This window comes from Stegostoma tigrinum, chromosome 23 (assembly GCF_030684315.1).
Source record: "Stegostoma tigrinum isolate sSteTig4 chromosome 23, sSteTig4.hap1, whole genome shotgun sequence".
Lineage (NCBI taxonomy): Eukaryota > Metazoa > Chordata > Chondrichthyes > Orectolobiformes > Stegostomatidae > Stegostoma > Stegostoma tigrinum.
The window spans coordinates 37982006-38002955 of NC_081376.1; the positions used below are offsets into that span (position 1 = coordinate 37982006).

Below are 20950 nucleotides of genomic sequence, written 5' to 3' on the forward strand. Positions count from 1 at the left end.
AGTTGTTGAAGAATAGTTAATACCAGAAGCCACAAACCGAGATACATGGACATATAGCCAAAAGCTTAGTTGAAAGGCAGGTTTTAAGAACTTGTTAAAGGAAGAGAAAGAGATAGTCGGTCAGGATTCTACTGCAGGCACTGTCATTAATCCTGGAGCAATTAAAATCAGGGATGCTCAATGAGCTACAGGTAGTATGTAAATACTATTTCTAAATTTCCAGTACATTTATCAATGAGCAACTGTGCAATTATTTTCAACAGTGCCTTGGATTATAATAATAAAAACACAATACAGAAATGATGTTTTAATATTTTTAGGGAACCCATGTAATTCCATTGCTGACCTCTGTGCTATACGATAAAACCCAATGGGAAAAACCAAATGAATTCAACCCATCTCACTTTCTGAATGCTGAGGGCAAGTTTGTGAAGAGAGATGCCTTCATGCCTTTCTCTGCAGGTAACAGAACTTATTAATTTTTGCATGATATGTGAGTGAAATATTCCCTCCCTGGCTGGGGAGAATAAGATGTAGGAGATGCATCATTGAGAGAATTTTAGTTCTGTTGGGATAGCACAACAGCTCACAGCCCCACTGACCCTCCCCGTGTGTGCATGGGTTTCCTCTGGGTGCGCTGGTTTCCATCCACCGTCCACAGATGTGCAGTTAGGCGGACTGGCCATGCTAAATTGCTCATAGTGTCCAGGCATGGGAACTAGCTATGGGAAATGAAAGGTTACAGGGACAGGGGAGGTGGGGGTTTTGGGAGTGGGTGGGATGCTCTCCAGAGGTGAGGAGTTGATGGCGGAATGGACTGCTTCCACACTGTAGAGATTCTATGATTCTGTGCTGGAGTTGGGGAGAAAGGCATTTGTGGTTACTGTCGAAGCAAAAACCATTTCAAAGTCTGTGCACATAGTTTTTAACTGGGAGATTGTGTAGTAATCAGGAATGGGAATCAGGGGTAATGTGTCTTTCCCATAAGCCTGAAAAAAACATATTTATCTCCAAAAAGGTGAGATAATTGTTGGCACAATGGAATTAATGAGCTTTACTTGACTAAAGATGCACCTTTCGCAACTGCAAGGCATTTTAAAGTTCTGCTCATCAGTATTCTAGAATATATGATCATTGTTGAAATGTAGGGAACCTCTGCAGCCATCAATACACAACAGCAGACACGGCTACAATTTGAAGTGTTAACCGGAAACTAGACCCTCTGACAATGCAGCTCTTGCTTAATACCGCAGTGAGAGCACCAGCCTCGGTTTAGTGTCCCAGGTTCTAGAGTGGGGCTTGAATTTACAGCCTTCAAGATGAGTGTGCCACTCACAGAGCTGTGGTTGGCAGCTTGTGTCATTGTTAAATTTCACCCAAACCTATAAACATTGGCAAGTAGGCGGTTAAGAGGTATTGTTAAAAAAAGGCAGTATAAAACAGCAAGATCCTGTTTATTATAAAGAAAGGTACTGTGAATAACATTGTGTGATAAAGAGTAGCTTTGTGATTTTATTTGTAATTGTGGTTTTGCAGGTCGAAGGATTTGTGCTGGTGAGTCCCTGGCTAAAGTGGAGCTGTTCTTGTTCTTTACCACTCTGATACAAAAATTTAAGTTTCAAGTTCCACCAGATGTCAGTGAACTGGAGCTCGAGTCTGGTGTGGGTTTTACTTCATTCCCAAAGTACCCATATGTATGTGCTGTGCGTCGCTGATGTAACCACCTCACTCATGATTTACCTGATTTTCATGCATCTAAACTTTTATTCATTTCAATATATGTGTTTTCTTGTTTCTTCACCCAATGTCTATTAGACCATCATAGTTGCCACTGGGCTGAGTTATCATTCTTTTGGTGTTTTTGATGCTATGTTCACGACACAAACTAGTTCGGTCACTTATACACAAAGGAGTCGGAAGGTTCAATGAGTTGAGAAGTATGCCATGTGATCTGAACTTCCTGACTGATTTTTGCTACCACCCCAAGAATCCCTATAACGTGGAAACAGGCCATTTGACCCACCTGGCCCTCACCAACCCTCTGAAGAGCATCCCCACCCTATCCCTGCGTTTTCCATGACTAGCCCTACCTCTGCTGCACATCCTCAAACACTACAGGCAATTTTCCATGGCCAATCCACGTAACCTGCACATCTTTGGACTGTGGGTGGACACCAGAACGCCCAGTGAAACCCATGCAGACACAGGGAGAATGTGCAAACTCTACACAGACAGATGGTGGATTCGAACTCAGGTCCCTGGCGCTGTTAGGCAGCAGTGCTAACTACTGGGCCAAAGTGCTGCCCAGTTAATCTTGCAGCTATTTTTAATACTTTGTTAGATTCCCTGATTAATTGGCAATCAAATATATGGCATAAAATATCTCTCTCACCCTCACCTAGATAGTGGTTTGTGTTGAAGAGCTGGGTATTTCACATTAAGTAATGGGAGGGGAATGAAATCTATTGCATTAATGTTGAGTGTCTAATGCGCAACGTCATTTCCTTGATCTTTATAAACATAGCTTTCATTACACTTGAACATTTTGCAGATATCATCCTTAAATTATATGTCTCAACTAGATGAGCAGCCTCCTCTGCCAATATTCCTGTTGGTTTAGTACACAACATTGAACAGATATTTGTACAGTCAATAAATTAACCTTGTGAGTGATCATTAAGGTTGCCAACTCCGGTCATGGTCCTGGAGGTTTAATTATTTGACCTCTAGCCTGTACCTTCCGTAACCTCCAGCTCTGCCAACCTCACTCAGGTGTCTTGCCCAGCCAATTATTAAACACACTCTTTGTTACACAATTGGATCATCTTTCACTGTCAGCCTTTTATTCCTCCATTATCTTTTTCTTACATAAGTAGTAATTGCGCAGAACAAAATTTGTGTCCCTATGAAATTTTAGTTGAGCCGCACCTGCCATTGTTCTGGAGATTAATCTTTTATTCCTGGAGACTCTGAGACAGTTGGAGGTTTGGCAACTGTACGCTGGCCAGCACAATTTTAAATTAATTTGCAAGGTTAGTCTCTGGCAGGGGAAATGGATGCTGAAGGTTCATGTAAGAGCTTAATCCATGTGGTTAGGCTGCACTTAGAGTATTGTGTTCAGTTCCGATCACCACACTACAAAGAGGACGTGAGGCTTTGGAGAAGGTGCAGAAGAGGTCTACCAGGATGCTGCCTGGATTAGAGTGTATGAGCTATAAGGAGAAGCAGGAAAGACATGGGTTGTTTTCTCTGGAGCGGCAGAGGCTGACAGGGGGCCCTGATAGATGTTTATAAAGCTGTGAGAGGTACAGAGACAGTTGACAGAATCTTTTTCCCAGAGTTGAAATTTCCAATACTAGAAGGCATGCATTTCGGGTAAGAGGGAGAGAGCTCAAAGGAGATGTGAGGGGTCAGGTTTTTACACAGAGGATGGTAGGTGCCTGGAATGTGCTGCTAGGGGTAGTGCTGGAAGCATAAATGATAGGGGTGTTTAAGGAGCTTTTTGTTAAATACATGACTAAGCGAGGAATGGAGAGATATGGACCATCGGCAAGCAGAAGGGATTAGTTTAATCGTGTCGTGTGTGGCACATCATCACGTGCTGAAGGATCTGTTCCGATGCTGTACTGTTCTGTGTTCTATAATTATGGACAGTATTTTTCACAAACTCCTTTTAGCAACTGCTTGGAAACTGGAATTTTGCTGTTCATTTTGAAACTTTTTCAGGAGCAAGGTAGAAATTCTCAAAAGCTTTTTACAGATGCCTGCAAAAATCACCAACCAATGTCAGCCAAGTGCTGGCTATTCCATCAGCTTTTTAAAGTAGAACATGTCACTGGATCTCAGGGAGCCAGAACAGAGCTTTGCAAAGACACTGTCATTGATGTATCTTTCCATGTGGACTAGCTTTGCATGCATTGTCAAAATGTAGCAGATCACTTTCATCTGTGTTGCTCTTCGCCATGTAAATATATATCAGGAATACATATCAGGACCTCAATCCTGTTCTCTCAATGCAGGCATATGTGATTTTCTTTTCTTGATTAAGGTGTGGAATATTTTGCTGTCCCTCTATGATTTCTCTGCAACATCTCTATGCACTTTTTAATGTTGCTTACGCATAATTGAACAGACTCGGCCAAATCTGATCTATATAGAGCCAGGGAAATGTGTTGCTGATTAAAAGTAAAGGCTATAAGTCTGCTTTTCAGATTTATCCTAGGGCAGGTTTAAGTCATTGAATGATAAAGTACAGAGGGAGGTCTATTGTGCTTTATGCTAATTCGTTGATACAGTTATCTATGTTCTTTGCACCATTATCCCTTGGAATTCTTCCCAATTGAGTATTTATACTTTTGAAAGTTCTGATTAAATCTGTTTCTACTACCTTTAAGGCAGCAAAATCCAAGTCTTAACAACTTGCTGTGTAATTTCTTTTCTCAGATGGCCTTGTACAATTTGTTAATTAAATTGATGAACGTTATGCCATTGGATGCAGACTTTCCTTATTTGTTATTATAATATTTCAAGGTTTTGTAACCTATCAAATCTCTTCCATACAAAGTAACTTTGTTGCCCCAAAATATGTTTAAACAATTGCTGAAATCTTACTGCAGTGCTCTTAATAAATTACATGTTAACTGTTCTTTGTGAATTATTAACTTTCTTTATCACCCAAGACTTGATTTACAGTTTAATCCTTGAATTCACTGTCACCTCCCAGAAAGTTCAGTGTTAGTGTTGAAATCTTTTGGCTATCTTAATTTGGTGCACAGAGGTTGGTTAATTTTAAAAATGAGCAAATGCTGAGAAACTGGAAATGCTGCATTATAGCTGAGGTCTACCATAAAACATTGGCTGGAGGCCTGCTTTAAACAAGGATATTTTTGCAGTGCTGTTGTGATACGGTTGACTCATGCAGTAGTGGTTACAATGCCATCATGGACCTTCACACCCATTTTGTAGTCTGTTGGACTATATGACTTTGTGGTGAAGGACAGTGGTGATAGAGATGTCAAAGCTTTCTCCATGACATACGTGACCAGAAATCTCTCAGAGTGGGAGACCAGCTGTCTGCATGTTGAAAAGATTTGCAGGCTGATGCTGAAACTATTTGGCCACATTATGAACAATTCTTCCTCACTCATTAAGTTGTGCCATCAGGACCTCAGATGCAAACATTCTTCTTAAGACAATCCCTTCATTTTCAGGAATCAGCCTAGTGAGCCTTCACTGAACTTTTTTCAATGCAAATGTACCTCTCCCAAAGCAAGATTTCAAAACAGAATATTCCATGTGTGTTCTAACCGGTGCCTGAACAGGTTTGAGTGGGTGTTGTGTTGCCAGCATCTACCTTGTTCAGTACAGCTGCTGGATGACCAATGACTGGAAGCTAAAGGCAGGTAGGGCTTGAGGAATCCCTGGAAAAGACTAACCATTGCCCAGTTAAGTGTTTGACTTAATACAGTTAAAAGAGACAACAGGTGACTCTTTAACCAGTGGCCAAGACTCACAACATCTCCCATACCATCTGATGGGTCTGCTGAGGCAGTCCTGTTCATGGATCTTGGCACAACAATACCACACAGTACAGTACCCTAGCAGCTTTTCTCAATTTTCTGTGAACTATGTGTTAATAGTCCTCAGAATGTATTTCTGCAGAGCTACATTCAAGATTCCACTGTGACTGAACAATAATTTCTATGAGATCACAATTTCTATTTGACTTCAAGTGAAATACCTTTGGTACTGTATTGCACTTTGTTCTTCATGACCTCAGTGACTCTTTTGCAAGTGGTAACTAATGAACATTAAATTTGTTTCTATAGAAATTCTCCCATTAAGGTTGTTAGGAAGGGAAGTTAGTGAGTTTTCAGTGGCTGAAGAATTACTAACAAGGGAGTGCGGATTTTAGATGATTGATAAAAGTAGCAGTGGCACTTTAAGGTAGAACCTTTGCCTAAGCAATGAATGATTATGATTTGAAATGCACTGCCTGATCAAGTGGTGGTTACGGGTTCCACAGTAAACACAAAAGAGAATCAAAGTGCAAAGATCTGGGGAAAAGGGCAGAGGAACTGAATAGATTTGGAAAGAGCTGAATCATAATGATCTCCTTCCAGCCATTCCCATGATTCAATGAACTGAAAGAATGAAAAAAAGATCCAACATCAACCTCGGCATCAGAACCAACAAAAGCACGGTCTGTCCTATTGCTGACATTTAGGACTTGAGCCAAATTTAGGAAAGAGCTATACCACAGACTTAGTCACCACGCTCCAAATCTTATACATAGCAGTCTATGTCCCAGGCTTTTCCATCACCTCTCTGGATATGTCCTGAACCATTAGCAGCATAAACATACTGGCATTGTCTTACAATCAGGAGGGAGTTGCTCTGAGGCATGGCATTCAGTCAAAAATGGACAAGGAAACCTCCTGCTGATTACTGCTATTGCATCCCAAAACCCTCGACTGATTAATCAGTCCCCTTCCATCTCATGGTAAGAGGATATAAAGAGAATCATAAAACCAGAAAATGTTACAACACAGAAAAAGGGCATTCAACCCATCATATTTGCACCAGCTGAATAAACCAGACACCTTTCTAATCCCATTTATCAGCATCTGGTTTGTAGTCTTACAGCTTAGAGAGCTTCAGGAACAGATACATGATCCTGTTAAGTTAGTTGAAGGTTTCTGCCTCAATTACCAAACTTGGCAGAGTTCCAGATGCTTCTGGGTGACAGTAAGGACTGCAGATGCTGGAAGTCCGAGTCAATAAATGTGGAACTAGAAAAGCACAGCCGATCAGACGGCATCAAGGAGCAGGAAAATCAACATTTCAGGTTGAAACATTGACTTGCCTGCTCCTCGGATACTGTCTGACAGGTTGTGCTTTTCCAGCTCCATATTTATTGCCTCTGAGTGAAAATGTTTTCCTCATGCCCACTCTAATGTTTCTACCAGTCATTTTAACTCTATGCCCCCGATAATTGATTTCTCCATGAGGGAAAACAGGTCTTCATTGACCACTCCATCCAAGCCTGTCATTATTTTGTCCCCTCAATTAAGTCACCTCTAAAGAAAATAAACTTCGACCTTCCAATCCAATCCAATCCAATTCAGCCCCGAAGTCTGTTCTGCCTCTTAATATGATCATGGCTGATCTGACATTTTCATATCCACTTTCCTGCCCTCTCCCTGTAACCCTTGATTCCCCTACTGATGAGGACTCTACCTCAGCCTTAAATATGCACAAGGACTCTGCCCCCACAGCTGTCTGTGGCGAGGTATTCCAAACCCTCTGAAAGAAGGATATCCCCCTCATCTCAGCATTAAATTGGTGCGCCCTTATTCTCAAATTGCCTTCTGATCCTAGACACTCCCATCACAGGAAACACTCCCATCATGGGAACCATGGGGAGGTGATGGCCATGTGACATTGTCAGTGGACTCTTAATCCACAGACTCTCATAATGTTCAAGGAACCAGGATTTGAATCCCACCAAGATAGCTGGTGGAATTTGAATTCAACAAAATATCTGGAATTAAGAATCTTATTAATGACTATGAATCCATTGTAAAAAAAAACTCATCTGGTTCACTAAGGTCATTTAGGGAGGAAACTGCCATCCTTAACTGGCCTGGCATACACATGACTCCAGACCCATGGTAATGTGGTTGACTTTTCTGGGCAATTAGGGAAGGGCAATAAATGCTGCCAACCAGCGATGCCCTCATCCCATCAATGAATTCTTTAAAAAACTTCTTCATAGCATTTGCCCAACTGAGCCCTATAAGAATCCTATACGTTTCAAAGAGGTCACCTCTCATTCTTCTAGGAGTCCCAACCTGCTTAGTCTTTGCTCATAACACAATCGTCCCATACCCGGGATCAACCTAGATAACATTCTCTGAACTGATATGAACTGAACTCCAATGAAATGATATCATTTCTTAAATAGGGGGACCAAAACAACTCACAATGCTCCAGATGTGGTCTCATCAGCACCTTGTACAGTTTGTATTAAGATTTCCCGACTCTTATATTCCAACACCTTTGAAATAAGAGCCAGTAATGCATGAGCCTTCCTGATTAACTGCTGCATCTGTGTGCTAGCTTTCTGTGTTTCACATACAAGTATCCTCAAGTCCCTTTCTGTTTCAGTTATCTGCTATTTTTCCCCATTAAAATAATATTCTGTTCTTTTGTTTTCCCTTTCAAAACAAATATCTTTGAATTTTCCTACATTATAGTCAATTTGCCAACTTTTTGTCAATTTACATAACCTATCAATATCTCTCTGTAAACTGTTTGTATCCCTCTTACAATCTTCCACTTGTGTCATCTTCAAACTTGGCTATAGTACATTCACTTCCTTCCTCCAGGTCTCACATGAGTCTCTGTGAAACCCCACTGACCATCGGTCACCAACCAGAAAAAAAAACCCCTTTATTCCCATTTGATGTTTCCTATCCATTTATGGGGTTGACTATTACATGGATACTACTTTTGAGGGGCTGAAATTCATATTACAGTCCAAAATGCTGTATCATTTGCAGAAGCTCAATAGATCTCTAAACGAATAAAAAAAACATGATTTATGGCAATTACTGGATAAAGACAATAAAAACAAAAATGAATTAGTAAGCTTTCATTTATACATGCAAAAAGTTAAGTAGAAATACAATATGACTTTAAATTACACGATACATCTTAAACTAAACATGACAAATACAAAAGGTCAATAAAAGCAAAATCACACTGTTCAACATCTTTAGCACCGCCATAAGTATGTTATTCAACCTAACATGCATTTCATACATGTTTCCAATGCATGATAGGTTGTAACCTTCCTCCGCCAATTTATGACTACATACTGGTGAAACTGTATCTTTCTGTCGAGTTCAGCAGGCAGTTTTTGTTCTCTGCCAAAGTACTGAGTACTGCTTTCTCATGAACCGTGTGCACCATCCACCACTGGCCTTAACATCTGAAATTCTATCCTTCTTTGAGACATTTCTTACATGGATTCAGATGGCTTCATGACGAACACATTTTCCAGTCTGACAATTTTCAAGTACCCACTCAGCAACTTTTTCCTTCACTTGCTAGGTTTACCTCTGTTGGCACACTTTCGTTTTGGCATTGTCTGAAGTTGGTTCAATATTGTTCTCCAGTCTCTCATAAGTTTCTCTGAAACTCAAAATTATCTTGCTGCTACACAGTTATTTGTCTTCTTTGCAACTTCAGTAATGTTCAGTTTAAACGCTGTTGTATATTTTTTGTTTTCTCTGGAGGGCATTTTTGTACAAAATGAAGAAATTTCAAAACCTCAACTAGGTAGTTGACTGTATTCCAGACTGCCTGACTCTGACCTGATGTGTCTTAAACTTTCAGACAAAATTCTTCCATTTCCTTTCATTTTCTCTCATCTACTGTTGTTTTAGTTTTTCAAACTAACATATTAAGCTTTTATTTCTGATTAATAATGTTATCAGATACATAATGTTATCAGACTCTCATACAGCCTCACCAACCATTTCAGCATTGTAACATTTATGCACAGGATGATACCTTGACTCAGAAATGTTGATCTGTTATCTGTGAAGGACTAGAGTTGACCCATACACAAGATACGTGGAAAACTCAAGATTTTTTGGCCAAAAATAGGGGATCAGCTTTTACATGAGATCGACTTTTACTCGAGTATATATGGTACATTGCACACCTAATCCAATTCTGACTGGAAAAAAACCTGCACAGCATAACACCATCGGGTGCAGCTGAGCAATGAAAATATTGTTGGACACTGAATTCTAGGAATTTGTAACTCTCATAAACTGATTATTTACTACCTCTGCAACTGCCAAAACCTTGCCATTTATAACTTTTCTCTCTCCTGCCCTGTCTTCCTTACTTTCCTGAATGCTTATTTTTTTTGTGGGGTCATGAAGCAATTCCCTTCCCTTTTAATGTTTTGTTAATATACCTTATATGTGCTTTACTTCTAAAGGATTTTGCCATGTGCTTTTTTCAGAAACAGGAATCTGAAAAACAAGCTTAGGAGTAACCTCAGATCTACCTCAGTAAGACACCTGGGTAAATGATAAAGGAGTGAATAAAAAAAATTGTTAACTCGGGCTTAAGATGGGAAGAAAATTCATAATTTAAATTCATTCCCATTCCTCCTTTGTCCATGATATTCATGATGGATACCACTTGGAAGAAGCAATGAGTGTAACAAGGGAATAGAATATACTTTGGTTGGGGAACTTCATTGTCAATTATCAAGGGAAGCATGGTAGCATCAATCCTGATCAAGCAGTTTGAAGCCAGGAGGGAATTTCTGCCACACTGGACCTGTGGTAATTGGTAACGGAACTAAAAGGAGAGAAAAGTTGACTTGACTTCATCTTCACTCTCACAGATAAATATGTCAGTGACAGTATTGATAGGTCTAACCATTACACAGGCTTAGCAGAGACAAAGTCATTATAAAACAACTTCTCTTTCACACTGAGAATACTCTTCATCATGGTCCTCCATCACCACGCTAAAGGGAATGGCTTCAGGCTAGAGCTGATAAATGGTAAGTAACATTCATGCTACACACATCAGGCGTTGGCACTCTTCAACAAATAAAAGTGTAACTTCTGTCCTTGACATTCAATCGCATCACCATCAGTGAATCCCGCCAACAACACTTGAGAGGTTGCAATGTCCTCAAAACTTATTTGGTACTGTAGCTTCAAGTATAAGTCAGGGGCTGGGGATTTGGTTGCAAGTAACTCACCTCCTGACTCCTCAAATCCTGTTCATCATCTATAAAGCACAAGTCAGGAATGTGACAGAATATGTTCTACTTCCCTGCATGGGATCAGGGTATGACAGAGTGAATGTAAATATCTCCCCTGGATGGTGAGTGTAAAAATTGGGGACGTAACCTCATAATAAGGGGAACTGAAATAAAGACGTATTTTCACTAGGCAGGTGGTGAATCTTTGAAATTTTCTATTCCAGATGTACATGGAAGTACAATCTTTGAGCATATTCAAGTCAGAATTGATATATTTCTGGAGACCAAAGACATCAAGGGATGTGATAGTGCAGGAAACTGTTATTGAATTAGATAATTAGTCATGATCTAATTGAATGGTGAAGTGGGCTGGACAGGCTGAATTATTTACTTCTATTCCTCTGCTCCAAAGTTTCAACAATTGAAGAAACTCAACATTATCCAGGTCAAATGAGCCTACTTGATCAAATGGCATGCTCCTGTGCAATTTTCATGGATCGGGACCAACACCTCCAATGTTTCAAGAACCATAGTCCGGCTGAGTTTGAAAGTTAAATTCCACATGTACTCCATGCCAAGCTATGCCCCTTCACCCACTCCCCATTATTCTTCATTTTTTCCATATCAAGCTATAGCACTTCCATGCCTATTCACCCACTATGCCATCCACATAAACCCAATGAAGTCTGTAGCAACAATAGGCTGTGTTAAGCTTTAAAATGGTCAAAGTTTATTAGATTCCCTATGGTGTGGAAACAGGCCCTTTGGCCCAACAAGTCCACACTGCCCGTTGGACCATCTCACCCACACCCATCCCCCTATAACCCATACACCCCTGAACACTACGGGCAATTTAGCATGGCTGACCCACCTAGCCTGCACATCTTTGGACTGCGGGAGGAAACCAGAGCACCCGGAGGAAATCCACGCAGATACGGGGAGAATGTGCAAACTCCACACAGGCTGTCACCCGAGGCTGGAATTGAACGCGGGTCCCTGGCGCTGTGACGCTGTAGTGCTAACCACTGGGCCACCGTGCTGCCCCCAAAGTTATTAATTCATAGAAATTGTTTTCAATAAAGTTGCCTCTCACCCAGGCCTTTTAAAATATCAATAGCTGAAACTGTAAACACTTTAAAACATTATATCTTGTGTGAGTAAACATTGTGAAATTGACTAAATATATCAGATAACCAGAACTATCAAGCAAGTGATGTTTTATCTGGGTTGCAGCTGTTTCAATATGCTAATAAATCTCCAGACTCTCAGCCAATGTGAGTTTGTGAATGGTTGAGGGCTACAGAGTCATACTGTTTTAATCAAAACAGATTCCAAATCATTGGGACATCCCTCTTAAGCATCCCTTCTGCAATGAGCTATCTCTGAACTCCTTCCAGAGTGGCAATCTTAACTCAAGCACAGACCCACCTCCACCACATGCCCAGAAATTTCCCCTCTCCCGCTGCCCACTTTAAGGATGAACATCCAGCACTACGTCACCATCCATTCAATGTTACTAGGTCAAAGTCCTTGATTTGCCTTCCTATCAACATTGTGGTTGTATCCACAGTGCATGGACTGCAGCAGTTCAAGAAACTGACTCAGCATCATGTTTTCAAAGACAATTGGATGGACAATAACCGTGGCAGTCTTGTTATAGCACTGATGTCACAGAAAATGATTTTAAAAATGCTATTCTAATAGTAGGAGCTGCAGATGCTGGACAATCTGAGATAACAAGGAGTAGAGCTGGATGAACACAGCAGGCCGGGTCTAGACCCGAAATGTCAGCCTTTCTGCTCCTCTGCTGCTGCTTGGCCTGCTGTGTTCATCCAGCTGTACACCGTGTTATCTCTATTCGAAACATCCCACTTTAACTCTTTCTCAAAGATATCCTATATATAATTATGAACAGCAAGAGATACCATTGTTCAAAATGGCATCTCTTAGAAGTAGTCTTAGTTAGTCTAATTAGTCTTAGTTAGCTCATCTCAGAAGCCATCTAAGATAATTCCCACTTTCCAGCGTAAGAAGGTATACCTCGATGATGATTTGGATTGATAAAACTAAAATATAGAAATGAGAAGTTATTTGGCCCCTTCTGTGCCATTCAGTAAAATCATGGAAAATTTTCACTATGGCTATGCATTCCTGCCGCATTCCTTGATTCCTTCATTGTTATTGTGATAGCCATTTATTTTAAGGCAAACCTACTGTGTCTTATGAATGGATGTACGAAGGTGAGTGCAAGATAGGCTTCCATAAGTGCAAGGCTTCCTTCATCAACCTTGGCTCCTGATACTTGTGTGGGAAGCTCATTTTAACTTTTATAACAGTATAGGTTTCCTCTTATTTCGGACAAAAACATGATCAACCATAAGTAAATAGCTTTCCCAAACTTTCAGCACTTTCACTGAAAATTGTCCAGGCAGTATGACTTACATTCAACGTTGGTTGCCGAGGAGATTAATACGTAATCTAAACACAATGGGTGGTGCCAATTAACTTTGACTTATTTTTCAATAATTGTGAATTATTGCCCCATACGTACTTAATACTTTTATTATGCTGCCAAGTGTTGGAAAATGTCTGGAAGGCAAATATTGACAGAGATTTGGAAGCACAATGAATTTAGTCATTTTCTTTCGTGGGGCTATAAATGAACTTTATTCCACATTTCTTTTTCATACCTTTTATTTTAGGCATAACTCTACCCCCATATACGAAACAAAATAGACAAGGATGAGAAAGACAATTCAACCCAAGTTAGTCCAACTATCTGAGAATTACAGATCATAAATTTATGCAGATGGGGTTTACATTTTTCCCAGGTTTTCATATGCACTGCTTATCAGGAAGGTATTGACGACATCTTGATTTCCATGTAATCCCCTTCCTGAGCAGTTTAGAATCATAGAATCCCAACAGTCCAGAAGCAGGTCATTCAGCCCATCGAGTTCACATCAACTCTCTGAACAGCATCCTATCCAGACCTACTGTCCTGTCCTATCCCCATAACCCTATATTCCCCATAACTAATCCACCTAGTCTGCACATCCTGCACACTATGGGATAATTTGGCATGGCCAAACCACCTAAAGCGCACATCTATGGACTGATTTGACAGAAGAAAAGATGATACATTACACCAAAGACAATTTTGCTCTGGCAGGCTAGGGGACCTAGAGCTGCACTTTGACAGCAACAACCCTCCAGTTATGTGTAGGGCCCCCTCAAGAGCTGTTGGCCAATCAGAGATCTGGCAGCTTAGCAGCACCACAATTAGTGTTGGTCATGGCTGGGGTAGCACTTGAAAGATGATGCTGCATTGATGCATCCTTAAAGTGAGTATAATCTGGGGATAGGCAGACAGGCCGTTGTGAATTGATCCCTGCGTGAGGAATGGAGTGACCAAAAAGGAGGACACATCTCTGCAGCTCACAAGAAAGCAGCCAGCAATAATCTGGTGTTTTGCCCATGTGACATTGATCCTCTGTCCACTCACAAATTACCAGTGAAGGTTATCGATTTAGGGGGTTCATAATCACAGTTATCTAATATAGGCCGTCAACAATTTTTCGCAATTTTCTGATAATTTATCGAGGAGCAGCAGCTTAGATATAGTACATTAGTTAATTAGGTAAAGTGAACATACCGCTGTGACATTTGGGGAGTGACTCACTGATAATAGGCTGGTGGTATAGAATGTTTTAGTCTCATTGAAACTCTGGGGACAGGATTCTGCTGTCTAGCCAAGATATTAGAGAACTCTTCCCTAGGCTGGATCTGATTATTCAGGAGCGTGTGATGTTTCAAAAGTGCAGGTACAAAGGAGGTTATGGGGTATTTTTGTTTTTATGAAACAGAAACAAACCAATCTTGAATTGATTCCAGTAAGAAATAACAAGGGGAAAAAGACCCTTCTGGGAGTGGTGTATAGGTCCCTAACAGTGGTACAGATAATAAATAGACCACGAGAAACTACAGAAACTTATATGCGCAGTCCAGACCATCACAAAAGCCAACCTCCCATCCATGGACTCCATTTACACATCTCATTGATGCAGATAGGCTGCCTACATCATCAAAAGACCTCCCCACCCCGGTAATGCTCTCCTACAACCTCTTTCATCAGGCAGAAGATACTGAAGTTTGAACACATGCAACAACTGGTTCAAGAACAACTTCTTCCCTGCTTTTATTAGACTGCTGAATGGATGTCTCTAATTTCAAATAATGTCAATTTTGCTAATGTGGATCTTGCTTTGTGCACCTCCTGTGCAGTCATAACGTTATACACCTCAGTTTGTCTAAGTGTCCTTTGATCTGCATGTACTGCTTGCCAAACAAAACTTTATACTGTACTTAGGTACGTGAGACAACAATAAATCAAATCAATGAGAGAATGCAAAAAAGGCAGCACATGAATCATTTATCATTTTAATCTTCATGGATGTTCAGAAAATCAACTTGACCAAGGTTACCATGAGGAAGAATTTATAACGAATTTGGAGTGGTATCCAGGAACAATATGTTGTAAATCAAACCAATGATTAGGTTATTTTAGATCTGATAATGTGCAATGAAGCAGGTTTAGTAATGATCTTATAGTAAAAGACCTTGTAGGGAACGATATTCATAATATGGTGGAATTTAGCATTCAGATTTACAGTGAGAAACCTGGGTCTGAAACAACTGTGCTAAACTTAAGTAAGAGCAACTACCAAAGGAATGTGAGCAGAATTGGCTGGATTTGATTGGGAAGACCTTAGCAGAAATTATGGTTGATGAACAATAGCAGGAATTTAAGAAAATAATTCATGAATCACATTAAAGGCATATTCCAGTAAGGAATAAGGATCGACGAAAAGGTATAAACTGATCATAGTTAACCAAGGCCATTAAAAATTGTAGTAAGTTAAAAGAAAAAAAGCATACAACATGGCAAAGATTAATGGTAACCCAGAGAATTAGGGAAATTTTAAAATCCAAGAAAAGATAACAAAAAGTAATAAAGAAACAGAAAATAAGCTATGAGGTCGAACTAGCAAAGTTATATAATAACATACAATGAGAACCTCTTTAAACATATGCAAAAATATATGTTTGGACCTGTGAACTGTGAGCTGATTGCTGAAGGTGACTTGAGATGTATATGGCACCTTCCATGTATATGGCACCTTCCATGTTTCTGGCACATTTCCATGTATAAGCAGCAGCTTAGACCTGAAGGCCATATGATTAAGGACAGAATTAGGCCATTCAGCCCATTGACTCTGTTACACCATTTAATCATGGCTGATATATTTCTCAATCCCATTCTCCTGCCTTCTTCATGTACTAATCAAAAACTTATATATCTCTGACTTAAACACGTTCAATGACTTGGCCTCCACAGGCTTTTATGCCAATGAGTTCCACAGACTAACCACCTTCTGGCTGAAGAAATTCCTCCTCATTTCAGTTCAAAAGGGCATCCCTTCATTCTGAGTCTGTGCCCTCAGGCCCTAGTCTCTCCTACTAGTGGAAACATTTCCTCCATGTTCACTTTATCCAGCCCTCTCGTTCTGTAAGTTTCAATCAGATACCCCCTCATCCTTCTAAACTCAATTGAGTACAGACTCCTGCTCCTAGGCTCACAATCCAGGCCTGCCCTCACTACTGCACTCCTACCTCTACTCTTGGCGCATGTCTGTATCCCATTGCAACTGGGGCCTTAGCCTCTGCCCTGCCTCTTTAACACCCCCAAGAGCAGCACGCGTGCTGACAATGATATCACCATGCATGGAATGCAGTCATGCTGCATTTTTCAAAAAGAAAATTCATTCCAATGTTTATGGCACCTTCCCATGTATATAATACTTTTCCATGTATGTGGCACCTTCCATGTTTGTGGCACATTTCCATGTATATGGCGCCTTCCATGTTTCTGGCACATTTCCAAGTATATGGCACCTTCCATGTTTCTGGCACATTTCCATGTATTTAGCACCTTCCCATATGTACAGCAGCTTGCATTGACCTCACAATATCCCAAACAGGTTGCAGCCAATGAAAGACTTTTTGAAGAGTAGCTAACTGTCGCAATGCAGCAAACACAACAGACAAATTGTGCACAGTCAGCTCCCACAAAAGATAATATTTCAATATAACCCATTGAAGGTGTTGGGAATAACCCCAGACTTTTGCATTCTATATAACTGGCATCAACAAAAAACAGTACAATACAAACAGCAAAACATCACTGGTGAATAAATGGAGAGTATCACTGATCTGCAAAACTGGTTTCCAAAGTTGAGAGTCAGTACTTTTGGACTGGCTGTTAAATATTTACTTAGATATATTAATATTTTATCTAAGTGTATTATTTTTAACTTTTGAAGATTCTTTACAGCCAAAGACCCTACTTGACTTTACTCATTTGTTTCTTGCTCTTGGAATGAATGTTTAGTACATCATGTCTTTCCTCAATGTGTTTGTTGGTGACACAATCACCTCAGTCCTTCTTTCGCTTTTGATTGGAATTGGTCTGTTATATTTATATAGAGGGTCCAAACCCTCAGCTGCTTTCCACCTTCCCCCATGTCCAACTCCTTTACCATTGATCGGGAACCTGTATATGCTGGATCTGAAAATGCTCTACAAAAGCCTGATGGAGGTCAGATTGTTAAATTCTATTGTGTCAATGTACTTCAGATGATTGTAGAGAAAAATAAGGCTGTAAAAGGAACACACCTGCTTGCTTATCCTGAATCGTGTCGTCTGGTTAGAGCTGTATACAATAGAATCACTATGATGATATTAAGGTTTATCATCCTCAATGTTTGGATTGAATTGTTGCGTATCTTGTTCAGGTAAAGCAGAGTTAGATCTGAATTCAGTTTATTTACATGATTTAAAATATCTTAGAAATTTGCAACACTTTCAATATACAAGTAATTACAGATAGGGGCAATACATCTAACTTTTCTTTCGAATTTTCTCCTTCAGTCTTGAGTCAGTCACTTGACTCACACCACCCAAACGCTAAAGTACTCAATCACTATACAAGGATCTGTGTTCAGACAAGCTAAATCAACCACTGCAGTGGGAATTAGAGGAGAATTATGGAGAATTTGTAGAGAAATCTGAATAAAGAAAAATCAGACTCTGTTACTAATACTTAATTATCTGTTAGTCAAAAGCATATTAAGTTTGGTAAAGTCTGTTAGTCAACTTGTAAATTCAATGAATACATGGAAATTGAGGATTGCTGGAGCAAAGTTCAGATTCTCTGATAGCATTCAGCACAAACATTGGAGAAGTCTCTGACTTGGGTGTCTTGGGAGGTTAGTACGTAAAAGCAAACTTTTGTAGATGACTTCTTACAGGAACAGGATTAAGGAATTCTGCCCCTTGAATCTGTCTTACTATAGGATCTTTTACATTTACCTGAAAAGACAGAAAGGCAGAGCTGTGATTTAAAAATACATCCTAATTATGGCACCTACAACACTGTAGCTCTTTCTTAGTACTGTACTGCTCATGATATGTGGTCATCTATTTTTCTTAGTGCTGTTAGAGGTCATTTTTTCGGCTGTCAACCAATGCCTTTCTGACTCTACCTTAATGAACCTTGTAAGAGAAGGCTGAGCAGGGGAGCTAATGAAAAGGTTTTAACAGAGTAGACACAGAGAGAATATTAAATAAAAATCAAAAGAAATGTGGATGCTGTAAACCAGAAATAAAGTCAGAAATTGCTGGAAAAGTTCAGCAGGTTTGGTAGCATCTGTGAAGAGAAATCAGAGATAACGTTTTGGGCCCAATGTCCTTTCCTCAAAACCAATGGTAGGTAGGAAATGTGGGTTTTTATGCAGAAGATAGGGTGGAGGGAGTGGGTAAGGAGTAAACAATATGTGGAGATAGAGCCTAAAGGCAGAGAAAATCAGTCGGACCGACAAAACAATGGATAATGATCTGGCTAGAAGGGTGAATAGTTGTTAATGGAGACTGTTAGTGGCTAACAATGGGCTGTGTGTAGTAGCAGACTATATGATTACAAGGCTTGGAGTGTGGCTGGGCTGCTGGGGGCTGGAGGGGACAGAGTTAGAACACAGTGGTGTACAAACTGTAAAGCTATTGAAATAGATGTTAATCCAGAGGGCTGCAGGGCACCCAAATGGAAAAAGAGGTGTTGTTCTTCCAGTTTACACTTTTGTAGTCTGGTGGACTGACCTCTACATTGATATCCCAATCCCACGCAGCTCACTTTTACTTCCTTCTGAAAATCCATGAATAGGACTGTGTAGGTAGACCTGTTGTTTCAGCCTGCACCTGCCCCACAGCGCTCATCTCTTCCTACCTTGACTTGGTCTTTTCTCCCCTGGTCTAGTCCCTGCCCATATGCATCCACAATTCCTTTGATGCTTTATGGCAGTTTCAGAATTTCCAGCCACCTCCTCTTCACCAGGGATGTGCAATCCCTCTACACCTCTATCCCCCATCTGTATGGTCTGAGCACTCTGCATTTCTTCCTGGAACAAAGGCCTAAACTGTCCCCACCCACCACCACCCTCCTCCGCTTGGCTGAGCTTGTCCTCATCCTCAACATCTCTTTTAACTCCTCTCATTTTCTTCTGGTCAGGGAGGTTATGCTGTCTCTTTGTGGGGCAGGTGGAACATTCCTTGTTTGAGTCTTATTCTGGCCACCAACCACAACTCTTTCTCCGATATATTGATGATTTTATCAGTGCTGCCTCCAGAATTGGAAAAGTTCATCAATTTCATGTTCAATTTCCACCCCACCCTCACTTTCACCTTGGCACATCTCTGGCTCTTCCCTTCCCTTCCTTGACATCTCTGTTTCTATTTCTGGGTATAGACTGGCCACTAAAATCCATTATAAATCCACCGACTCCAACAGTTACCTGGATTATATGTCCTGGCATCCTGCTTCCTGTAAAGAGTCTATGCCATTCTCCCAGTTCTTTTGTCTCCATCTGATGATGCCAGCTTCAAAAAAGGAGCCTCTGGAATATCTACCTTCTTCCTCAACCTAGGATTCCCCAGCATCATTGTTGAAAGGGCCCTCAACCATTTGACTTGTCTCCTGCACTTGCGCCCTCACTCCCTCTCTTCCCTCTGACAATAGCAATGGGATTCCCCTTGTCCTTACCTACAATCCCACCAACGTCCATATCCAAAACATCATTAGCTACCATTTCTGCCACCTCCCGGCGAGATGCCACCACTAGGCACACATTCCCCTCCTCTCCCTTGTTTGTCTTCCACTGACACCATTCTGTCTTGGATACCCTGGTCCGCTCTTTCTTCACTCCCAACACCTCACCACAGCAGCATGGCACCTTCTCCTGCAATCGCTAAAAGTGTTACACTTGCCCATTTACCTCATCCCTCCTCAGTTTCCAAGGGCCAAAACATACTTTCCAGGTGAAGTAGTGTTTTACTTGCACTTCACACAATCTAAAAACCGAAAGAACTGCGGACGCTGTAAATCAGGAACAAAAACAAAGTTGCTGGAAAAGCTCAGGAGGTCTGGCAGCATCTGTGGAGGAGAAAAACAGAGTTAACATTTCAGGTCTGGTGACCCTTCCTCAGAACCCTCTGAGGAAATGTCAGGTCTAATTTCTCTTCACAGGTGCTGCCGGACCAGCTTTTTCAGCAACTTCTGTTTGTGTTTCTTTACACAATCTAGTCTACTGCATTTGCTGCTCACAACATGGTCTCCTCTACATTGGGGAAACTAAGAGTAGACTGGGTAACCACTTCACAGAACACCTACATTCTGCCTGCACAAATGACCCTGATTTTCCAGTTGCCTGCCACTTCAATACATCACCCTCTTCCCTGGTCAGCATCTCTGTCTCAGGCTTGAAGCAGTCCTCCAGCAAAGCTCTGCGTAAGCTGGAAGAACAATATGTCATTTTCCACTTGGGGCGCCAGCAGCCTTCTGGGCATAATATTGATTTCAGTAACTTTGGATTTGAACTCTCCTATGTTCTAGCTTCGCCCCACCCCACACACCAGGCCTTGTAAAAATAGAAGTTGCTGGAAAAGCTCAGCAGGTCTGGCAGTATCTGTGAACAGAAATAGGAGTTAACACTTCAGGTTCAGTGACCCTTTCACAGAACTGTCTTAAAGAGCCGAAGG

The 20950-nt window shown here is 40.8% G+C and overlaps 1 protein-coding gene across 1 annotated transcript in view; it reads left to right on the forward strand.

The window, feature by feature from the left end:
- Nucleotides 1-20950, forward strand: part of LOC125462437 (uncharacterized) — a 51733-nt gene that overhangs the window by 8251 nt on the left and 22532 nt on the right. Inside the window, exons 9-11 of the mRNA XM_048552489.2 lie at nucleotides 321-462; nucleotides 1537-1703; nucleotides 17253-17459. Of these exons, the coding sequence (XP_048408446.2) occupies nucleotides 321-462; nucleotides 1537-1703; nucleotides 17253-17459 (516 nt within the window). The remainder of the gene's footprint in view (nucleotides 1-320; nucleotides 463-1536; nucleotides 1704-17252; nucleotides 17460-20950) is intronic.